Here is an 11,461-nt window from a genome sequence, read left to right as displayed (position 1 = left end):
AATAAATTTTTATAAACTAGCTAGAATAAATTGTAAAATTTATAACTATATATAACTAAAATTGGGCTCAAACTGAAAGTGTTTTGGTTGAACAATTAAAAGTAAAGATAAATTGGTGGGCAACTTTCCTAGAGTAATGGTTATAAACCTTCATGTTGTGGTCATGCTTAACCATAAATTTTTTTGTTGCTACTTAATTACTATAATTACTATAATTTTGGCACTGCCATGTCAGGTACCATGTATTTGCTTAATGTTTTATTCCTTTAGCTCTTTAGATTTTTACCTTCTGGGAAGGGTACCTCCCAGTCCCAAATTGATACACACATGCATGTGATTACTGATAAATACCTGGCCTTTCCTTGCCTTATTTCTATCCAATTTTATTAACTTAAATGTTACCATCTACCTTTTGCCTCTAGACTTTTAACTTTCTCCATTTATGTATATCTTAGTTTCTATTCCAATCCACTACTTGCTGTGTGGCTTGATATCTGGCCCTTACCATCATCCCCTTATTGTATCTTGCTCCTTTGTCCTTGTTTCCAGATTTATTCTTTTACATATACATTGTCCTGCTACCACAGCCTATCCTTTTTCCTGCCTCACTATTGGATAATCACCTCTTTGTCAGATCATCAGGAGTTGTAGACAGTCTAAGAATCACAGCTTCACAAACCCACAGCATAAACAAAAGCAAAACATGTTTACTTCACTATCCAAATGTTCCATAGCATAAAAGTAACACATCTTAATGTAATTTTCCACATAATCATATATTTACAATATGATCAGTGTCATGATTTCAGTTGCACATATGTATGTGATATTTTAGAATGCCTTGACCTATAATGATGTGCGTATCGACTTCACTTGGGAAGAGTGGAGTTTGCTGGATACTTCTCAGAAGAATCTCTACAAAGATGTGATGCTGGAGACCTACAAGAACCTCGCCGATATAGGTAAGAATGTACCTTCATATTTTAAACTGTTCTGTGGTTAATGGTATAAATAAACCAGTCATATTTCTAAAGTGCACTGAAGAGAGTAACTTAAATTTTACACATTTTCATTAATAAATATACAATTTTGGTACTATATTTTAGAATGCAGTAAGGAAGATCATACTACTGAAGAATGTACAAGTTTTAAAAGACATGAAAGATAATTTTCATCTATGAGCTGATAGAAATGTGCCTCTGATAAATTGAAATCTGTCATGTATGTCTGAAATAGAACCAACACTGTATTTAAGCACAGCTTAAATTCATTGATGATTATTAAACTCACACAAAACCATACACCTCAGCTTCAGGTAGGTGATCTGCATTTGCAACACATTATTTAAAGAAAGAAGTCAAGCCTTGAGAGAAATTACGACTTGAATCATCACAACATGAGAGCTATGTTATAGAAATTTAATTCCATGTATTTCATATTATGTATACATATGTTTGATGTTAAAGGGATATCTCCATACCTTCCATTAAGACATTATTCCAGAAATATTTAGTTTTACTCATGTACCTGCTGTTATTTTGTAAGTTTAGTGAAAGGGACAATTGTTGTCAAGAGTCAAAGGGCAGTTATTGCAGAGAATCCTTAGTCTCTCTAGCACACGTCTATAAGGAACAGAAACTCAAACTGAACTAAGCATGGAAGCCTCTTCTTTATAAACATCCTTTAATAATTATATCATGTATTAGTCAGGATACAATCCATATCAGCAAAGGGATATGGAGGACAAAATATACCTACATCTCAGAATATTTAAAAGACACATAGTATTTCCAATTTAAGCATAGTTGTTGAATTTGTTTCAAGTGATGAAGTTATTTATTTTTCTGCTTCATTGCTGATACACAAACAAGTTCACTCTGCAGAAAACCAGAATGACTGTAGGACTGTGTACATACTTCTGTTTGTTCCAGTTAATTAGCAAATGTAGTATGACTCAAAGTGTAGGAAAATTTCAAAAATCAATAATGGTGATAAAAATCTGATTTTTTCCAATTCTTTTCATTATGTAAAACATCACCTGTAGAAAAAGTTTCTAAACATTAGAAACATATATGAGAGGATTATACCTATGCTAGTATCTTGAAAGATGCAAGACAACCTCTTAAAAATGGCAAACAACCCTTAATGTAAGGAAAATATGAGTGTAAAAATAGTGATCACGCTATATGATCTGATTCTTCTTCACAATTGCAAAAAAATGTAATATTAATTCATACAGCTATCAAGATTCGACAATTTATTGAATATGGTAAAGCATTCACATGCCCATTTTATTTTCAGGCATGAAGGAAACCAAACTGGAGAGAAGCCTTCTGAATATACACAATGTCTTAAAGCCTTTGCATATAACAGTCCTATTCAAAGGCATAAAAGAACACACACTGGAGAGAAACTGCATAAATGTGACCAATGTGTTAAAGCCTTTGCTAGTCACAGTAAACTTCAAATGCATAAAAGGAAACATACTGGAGAGAAACCGTACAGATGTAATCAGTGTAGTAAAGCCTTTTCTTGGCAAAGTAATCTTCAAAGACATAAAAGGACACATACTGGAGAGAAACCCTATGTGTGTAATCAATGTGGCAAAGCATTTTCTCAGCAAAGTTCTCTTCAAGAGCATAAAAGGACACATACTGGAGAGAAACCATATGAATGTCATCATTGTGGCAAAGCGTTTTCTCAGCACTGTAATCTTCACATGCATTGGAAGACACATAGTGGAGATAAACCCTACAGATGTATTCAGTGTAATAAAGCCTTTTCTCATCGAAGTACTCTTCAATTACATAATAGGACACATACTGGAGAGAAACCCTATGAATGTAATCAGTGTGGTAAAGCCTTTGCTTATTCCAGTCATCTTCAAACACATAAAAGGACACACACTGGAGAGAAACCCTATGAATGTAATCAGTGTGGTAAAGCCTTTTCTCAGCAAAGTTCTCTTCAAAAGCATAAAAGGACACATACTGGAGAGAAACCCTATGAATGTAATCAGTGTGGCAAAGCCTTTTCTGATCAAAGTACTCTTAAAAAACATAAAAGGATACATACTGGAGAGAAACCCTATGAATGTAATCAGTGTGGTAAAGCCTTTGCTCGGCACATTTCCCTTCAGAGGCATGAAGGAACACATAGAGGACAAAAACCTAATGAATGAAATCAGTGTGGTAAAATGTTCACATTTCAAAATGCTGTTTAATGTATAAAAGAACACATACTAGAGAGAAACTACATGAATATTCTCAAATCAGTAAAAGCTTTGCTTCGCATATTCATCTTCACATACATAAAAAAACACATAATGGGAAGATACTCTAAGAATGCAATCACTGTGTAAAGGCCTTTGCATTTCCATCATTTCTTCAAAGCCATAAAATAACATACTATAGACAAAGCATTTTAAGGTAATCAATGTGGTCAAGCTTTTGCATGGATGAGGAATCTTTGAAATCCTTACAAAATATTCAGCAGTTAAAATATAAATGCAATCAGTTTGGTTTAATTTTGCATTTATGCAGGAGTAAAACTTTATGGGTAATCAATCTCTTAAAGCCTTTGCATGTTAAAATCATTCTTGAAAACCTGAAAAAGATTCTGAAGGCTTTTCATTATCAAGTGATTGGTGGGATCTTTAGCCATCACATCTGATCAGATACACAACAGTATTTTTTAGAAGAATTTGCCAGTGTCAACAATCTGTTCAACCATTATGATGTCCATTTTTATATTGTTGCTCCAACACACTTATGAAAGTCATATGTGCAGAATAAAAAGGTTCGGCCAAAGAAACACACCCCAATCCAGGAACCAGAAACAGTGAAATAAATACTTTTTAAAATGAATCTGGAGTCAAAGAAACATACACTGAAATAAGACCCAAATAATTAAAAAGGGCTAGTGAAAGAAACAAAATCGGCCCTGTAACCAAAGGCAAAGAAACAAACTCTATACCTGATAAGCTGAGGAAAAATCCAACCAATATCTGAGCTCAAAACCAACCAATCCCCAAGCAGGAATCCATTCAATCTCAAAGGTTTTTCAATCTCAGTGATTGAAGTTTTACCAATTAACATGGTGAGAAATATTCTCCATGAAAAACCTATTTCTCTAAGAAGACATATATAAACACTGTGCTTCTTCAGTTGGAATATAGCATTTTCCACAATGGTAGTGGCAGCCAATTTCCTGGATTCCTCCCACTCAAGTAAATCTCGTCCATCAGTTTCAGTAAAAATCTTCTTTTGAAAGAGTGGATCCATTCCCTAGTGGAGTGGATCAGACAATCAACGTACACTTCTGCTGGGAGACTCCCTTAAGGGAGCAGAGGAGGAGAAAAATCTTTTCACTAATCCTGTAGCAGACTGTTACTTTTCTGGATCAGTTTCCCCCATAGTTGAGTGAAGAAGAGAAGTGACAATTTGGGCTCCAGCTAAATAGAAACTGTTATCATTGCTTGGAAACTCTCTACTGGAGGATAGAAGAGAAGAGAAGAGAAGAGAAGAGAAGAGAAGAGAAGAGAAGAGAAGAGAAGCAATGGAAACTTCTGGTAATAAAGTCTAACAGCACAGTGGAGCAAAGCTCAGTTGTAATGATTCTCTCTGAGAAAGGAGCCGGAGTGCTACATTCTGCACAGAGAACACTCCCCCTTTAACAAAACTTCATGTGTAGCCTGACTTCCTGACAGTCAGAATACCCTTTTCCTCACATCTGTGTGATTCCAGGATATCTTCCCTTCACAGCAGCATGTGAAGCCTGACATTGGACACTCAGGGTAGATTTTTCTTCAGAGCCCCTGGTATCCAAAGGTTCAGTGATAGAATGACATCCCAAAAGTCGTGATACCTTTCTCTTCAGAGCTGCAGGTATCCAGGCCATCTTCCCTTCACAGATGAAGGTATAGATTGACTTATGACATTAGGAATACATTTCCTTCCATACCTGTGACACTTGCACTGTGATTTTAAATGATAGTGTATCAATTTTAGCTTTATCCTTCTCTTCAAGTGTATTAATTAGCTACTTCATGTGTAAAGCTTATTAGTTTGTATTATTTTCTGTCCTCTTTAATGATACAGGAGCTTCATTAAAATTTGCATGGCATCGAAAGTGGGGGTCTAAGAACTCACATCCCTAAGCTGCAGTATGAGGCATAGAGTGGGAACTGGTTTTAGCAGTCACTGAATTGGGGGTTCTATTTTGAAATATGTGAGGTGGATGCCAACGAGTGCTATATGTGTGGCAAATCCATTTAGTTAAGTTTATTTTGTTGTCCTTATATTCCTTTTGTGGCTTTTGTTCATTTTGTAATTTGATTAGTGTTAGTTTTTTTCTGCTGAAATGTATATAAGGTTACCACTATCATCTAAGTGGTATTTTTTTTTATTATCAGGCAGTGTGATATCATATTTTTCAAATAACTATTTGTCTGAAAGTGTGGTGGTTTGTTGTTCCTGGTTATGTTTTCCATATTTTCACTAACACCCTTTAGATTTTGCTGTTTATTAGCTGCAATGCTTAGGTGTCAGTAATGATGAGGGATACAGTTGAATTCATGATCGCCATGTGTCTGCCTCTTGAGTACAAACCCAAATGTAGATGATACATTCCCAAAATGTGCTGTTTTGTTTTCTCAAAATACTTAGCAGTGTTAATGTTAAAATGGTTAGTACAACATAATATAAGAAACATTAAATTCCTCACGTGTGTACTCAAAGAGTGTTTTCTTTTATCTGGTAGAGATGCTGTGTCTGGGAATCAATACCTGTCCTTATGAATAAGCAGTCAGAGTTCAAAGTGCTGAGCCTTCCATTCAACTGTGATTGGCTGTTCTAGTTTGATCTTTATCTGAGCCCTGATGCCTCAGAATAAATATATGATTAATTGCATCAAAAACTTACTTAGAGTTGGTGCTTATGGAAATTCCCATGCCCAAATCTCCATAAAATGAGGGAATGTAGTACAAAATAAATGATCAAAAAAGAAGCTGACAATAAAAGTCTTTAAAAGATGGTTGAATAACCAAACCACAAGAGTGAGTTGGTATCCCATGTGGTAAATAGGTATGAATATGTTACCATAAGCTCACATGTCAGATATACACCTGCTGGAGTTTATACCTCCTGTGAGGAGAGAATAGGAAGTCTCTCTTGTTTGAATGGTCTCATATTCTGCTCCCCTGCTGCCTGAAAAACATTCAGTTTGGAGCTCTGAATGGTGATAAATATAGATGACATTGCAATTGTGAGACTTGAAGTCTCTCTAAGGCATATACAGTAACGTATTTACAAACAGCTGTGAAAATTGGAAGAATGTTTAGTGAGGGAGATTAGGGTTTGAAAGCACAAGGATCAAATGTCAGATAGCTTTCTTCATTTGTAACTGAGGGCAAGCTGGCATAAACTGTACTCTGTTTCCACTCAGTTGGGGTGGGTCAGCCCACTTGATTTCTTCCACTATTTTATATTTGGCAACTCATGTAGCTGTCAGTGACAGTACCCTGCAGTCCACATTGGGACCATAATGCTCCTCAGTCTCCACAACAGCAATCTCCGGTACCTGCCTGACTCATAGGAATAAGTGTATTCTAAGTTACATTTATATCACTGCCTTTCACTGATATCTACTGAAATAGTAGCCTCCATGACATTGTGAATTCCCTGCGAATTTCATGTGGGAAAAGACTGATTCCTCCAGATGACAATTTCTGTATTGTAGCAATATTTATGACTTATCTGACCATCTTACTGGAGAAACAGGGCCTGAGGTTTTGTGGAGACTTTTAGAGATAGGAAAACTTTTAGTACATGGCTTGATAATATTGCTTAGCTGTGCATATAACTTTCCTTCTATCCAAGCCTGTTTGGACCCAAGGATGGATTAATAAGCTTATGTATACTTTACTGTTCCAAATAGTATCAGGCAGGGATCATCTCCCTATTTTTCTATCCAAAACTTCATGTTCAATTTTGATACCATAACACAACCAAAACAAATGGGCACAATAGACATTTTTCAAATATTTGTGAATACTTTATTTACACCTAGTTAAAAAAATTAACAAAGGTAGAAATTGGGAAAGAATGGGAAAATGATGCAATATATTTAAAATGTATAAAAATAAATGTCACATAAAAATTTGGCTAGAAGCCAGGCTTTGTTGGCACACACCTTTAATACCAGCACTCAGGAGGCAGAGGCAGATGGATCTCTGTGAGTTCAAGACCAGCCTGGTTTACAAGAGCGAGTGCCAGGAAACCTCCAAAGCCACATAGAAATCCTGTCTTGAAAAAACAAAAAACAATAATAAATGGCTAGACAGTGAGCTTAGCACTTAAGAACACCAGTTATTGTTGTATTGTACATTGCTAGAAACCGTGGTTGCTAACCATCTCTTGTAAGTTCAGTTACAAGGTATCTGATTCCTTCTTCTGTTCTCTGCAGGTACTGCACATGTCCAAATATGGGTAAACACACATATACATGAAATAAAGCTTAAAATGAAATTCTGTAGAGTTATGTCATAACTTTGAGATAGACAGTGTCATGCCTCAATAAAATGAATTATTTCTGATCATTCATAGACCAGATATGGCCTTCCTCTGAGTGAGCTTGCTCAGCAAAAAGAAGACTTATTCTGATGAAAGAAGAGCTCAGAATAGCTATTTATTTAAGAACATCATTCACAGTGTGCAAAAATTCATGCAAATGCCTACTCCCTCCTCCTAGTAAACCATCCACAAACCAAAGTATGATTCCATCAAAGTCCAGTTAGTGGACCAATGAGTTGTGGGGTGGAGGAATTGCCTGTGAGAGCATGGGTCACTCTATAATAGCCACACCACTGAATAGTTTCACACCAGCATGGATGGTGACTTGCATACCTTTCACAGTTTGTAAATGCTAGCATCTCTAATGAATACAAGGCTGTGGGCCAGAATTACATATAGCTATTTGGCAGGTGAAGGAGGGGGTCCCAGAGCCTGAAGGTGCATTGATCCTCGCTATTCCTTCTTTCTATGAGGGGAATATCAACAGGCAACAGGCCCCTTCCAGGGACTCTTGCAAGCAGTCACACCATGCTGATGAAAATGATAGCTGTTCTATTTTGAAATATGTGAGGTGGATGCCAACGAGTGCTATATGTGTGGCAAATCCATTGGAGGACAGCCCTCTGCAGCCCCCTGTCCCTGTGTCACTTCAAAAGCCACAGTTAGGTCATTATGTTGTAATGTTTTGGCTCTGGGAAGGTAAGGGCTCTCCAGAGGTGTGCTCTGGGCGATCTGTCGAGTCTCTATGCTTAGTTGCTCTCCTTTTCTCACAAATTGGTGTGGTGGAGTGCCATGCAGAGGTCTTTCTCTCTGTCTCTCTCTCTCTTTCTTTCTCTCTCTCTCTCTCTCTCTCTCTGATTTTACTCCCTCCATTTGGAACATCAACTTTTTACAAACAAAAGATCAAACTCCTGTTTCAGTTTTACCGCATTTATATTTCTTGAAGCTTTAGAAACAGTAGGTTTGGCCCAAATTTTGTCGGATACACACACTGCAACTTAAGATCACATCGCTATTGCTGAATATTCACAGGATACCAGGCTCCTCCCACTGTAAGATGGTGAAAGGCCTGTCCTGAAGGATAGACTAAAATTTTTATATAGGACACATGTATCAAGGCAATCTAGCCCTTTTCATGGTGTCTCTATTGTGACAGCTACACCAACTACTAAAGAAACAGTTTAGGGAGAGGGGGATTGTCAAGCAGGCTGGAAAGCCTCAGGGAGGAATTGGCTCCAGTGTTTGACCTTTGGTTTGTATAACCCTTAAGTAATTCATTTAAACGTCGAGAAATAAACACAAGAAGGTAAGAACCAGGTATGTGAGTGACTTAATGTAGCTGGAGTTTAGTGTAGTACCTATTGCCCCCAACCTGCTAAAGCTATTCAACACTTGAGAACCACTTTGGGGAAAAGGTGAAGGAGGGGAGGGTAAAGTTTGGGCCTCTTGTAGATTTGTTGAGTTTCATCCAACAAGAAGCTCCCTATAAAGCATGATTCCCTGGGCTTGTAATTTTACAGTTTCGGGAGAATTGTGGGAAAAACACCAGAGGGGCCTCCAATAATCCTCTCAGTGTCTTAAAAGTTGCAGAGAACTTCCAGGTTAATGGTGGCTCACAACTTTAATCCTAGCACTCAGGGAGTAGAGGCAAGCAGATCTCTGTGAGTTCGAGGACAATATGGTCTACAGAGTGAGTGCCAGGCCAGGCTCCAAAGCTACGCAGACAAACCCTGTCTCGAACTACCCCAAACGTTACAGAGCACTCTTCAGTGTACTTCATGTACAAATGGTTGTTTTAAATTTGTCACAATTTTATAAATTCATTTTGAGTTCTGTTTCACAGAAAGATTTCAATATAAGTGTATCCTGTTGCCAAAATTTAAAAAAAAAAAACACAATCATTCGAGTTTTCAGGGGAGGTTTAGTACAAGTGGCAGTGTGCTCTTCATGTCAGGGAATGGTTTGTGTGACCTCTTCTTCCACCATGTGGGTCCCTGGAATTGAACTGGTGTCATCAGGCTTCATTAAAAGCACCTTTACCCAATGAGCCATCTTGCCTGTTCCAATTTTTTTTGAGATATGTTTTTGCTTAAAGGGACTAATTTAATTTAACAACAATAAAAACCTGGTGTCAGTGGACCACCTTCTCTTTAGATTGTTCAATAACACCCAAGTAATAAAGAGCATCCTTGTACATATGCATTGTGTGTGTGTGTGTGTGTGTGTGTGTGTGTGTGTGTGTGTGTATTTGTGCACCTTAGAAAAGTTTCATTCATTTATTTTGTTTTATTTAAGACATGAATTTGTGAGAGGAAGAAAGATATGTGTGTGGGGAGGGTGTGGGCAGTGGGACCTGGATTGACGGAGTAGGGTATGGATAGTACCAAGATACATTGTGTACATGCACAATTTTTTTGAACTATCAGTTTTGAATATTAGTCTTAAATGTCCCTTATGTTTTTGTAACCACATAATAATACACTGGCTGAGAACTGGCAGCTCCTTACATAAATCAACAACATGGGTGTGGATTGGAACTTTGGGAGCCCCATCATTCTTATCTGTTGCTGAATCTGGCCTTAAGGGTCATCAAGGCTGGTTGGCCACTCTGGCTAAATGATGCCAGAGTTCTGGCTGGAAGGATTGGGAGGCCATGCTTTGTTCTGAAGATTTAATATTTTAATGAGCCTGCAGGCTTGACTGCTCTCTGAGTTTGTTGTTAGTGTTAACACTTGCAGGAGGATGTTCATCAGGAGGCTTTTGACTTGGTGTCTCAGGGAAACTCCCCATTAGGGATGATCTTTCAGTGATATGGCCAGCAAGAAAGGAAAGGAGGAGAGCTTTTAGCTGGGAGAATCCAAGGGATTTGGTATCAGTAGCCTTAGTTCTAAAGGTTTTCTTCGAAAAAATAATTGGAGCAAATACATGGGGGTGGGTGTTGTAGACCAAGGAGGTACTTGTTGTCCTCAGAAGGAGAAAGCTCTTCATCTTGCAGCTGGATCAATATGATTTTAATTATTTCTGGTTATCTTTTATGAGTTTGTAAGACATTCCTTTTGTTCTGGTAATCAAAAAACCCATTGTTATATCAGCGACTGACTAATATGATAAATAATTTGAAACATTCTTGATGAAACTTGTCTGTTAATTAACATCAACACAGATCACGGAAACTACCAGGACAACAAAGGTTCTGGGCATGTGCCATTCCTGGAATTGATGAGATGACTTTGGCATGCCCAATAAACCGAGATGCCAATGGTTAAAAAAAAAAGTAGGTGGCACGGTCTGACTCATCACCAGGTAAGAGTTGTAAAATTGCACAAAAATGGGATGGAGAGATGGCTCAGAGGTTAAGAGCACTGACTGCTCTTCCAGAGGTCCTGAGTTCAACTCCCAGCAACCACATGGTGGCTCACAACCATCTGTTATGAGATCTGATGCCCTTTTCTGGTGTGCAGATACACATGGAAGCATAATGTTGCATGCATAATAAATAAATAAAATCTAAAAAAAAATTGCACAAAACAGTATTGGAATGTTACAAGTACGGGGGCGAGGACTAAGTGTCAGCATACTGTGCCTGCCTGATAGCCTGATGCCTCTAAGAAGGGGAAAGTTGATCCTTTTGTATTCTGAGGTAAATTCCTAGGGGCATTTGTCCCCTGAAGACACCCTTGGTGAACCAAAGTATAGCACTGAGATGGCATGGTGGGGGGTGATCTGTAGTGGTGGGCTCTTTGCTGCCTGTCTTTAAGGGTGTTCACTTTTACCAACTCAGTGGCTTTTCTTTTATGCTTTTTAGATTTCTACCCAGACAAGGTCTGGTACTATACTCACAGATAGGAGACAAATTGGATATTATTTGCCCCAAATTGGACTCTAAAACT

The 11,461-nt window shown here is 37.8% G+C and overlaps 1 protein-coding gene across 1 annotated transcript in view; it reads left to right on the top strand.

Moving 5' to 3' along the window:
* LOC113838031 (zinc finger protein 431-like) overlaps positions 1–3,286 on the top strand; it is a 5,218-nt gene extending 1,932 nt beyond the window's left edge. Inside the window, exons 2-4 of the mRNA XM_035453558.1 lie at positions 836–962; positions 1,107–1,166; positions 2,388–3,286. Of these exons, the coding sequence (XP_035309449.1) occupies positions 836–962; positions 1,107–1,166; positions 2,388–3,181 (981 nt within the window). The 3' untranslated portion in view covers positions 3,182–3,286. The remainder of the gene's footprint in view (positions 1–835; positions 963–1,106; positions 1,167–2,387) is intronic.
* The last annotated feature ends 8,175 nt before the right edge of the window (positions 3,287–11,461 follow it).

The sequence above is a fragment of the Cricetulus griseus genome, unplaced genomic scaffold (genome assembly GCF_003668045.3).
Source record: "Cricetulus griseus strain 17A/GY unplaced genomic scaffold, alternate assembly CriGri-PICRH-1.0 unplaced_scaffold_1, whole genome shotgun sequence".
In the NCBI taxonomy this organism is placed as follows: domain Eukaryota; kingdom Metazoa; phylum Chordata; class Mammalia; order Rodentia; family Cricetidae; genus Cricetulus; species Cricetulus griseus.
Note: the sequence above shows the minus strand (reverse complement) of the source record. Positions and strands in the feature narration are given on the sequence as shown.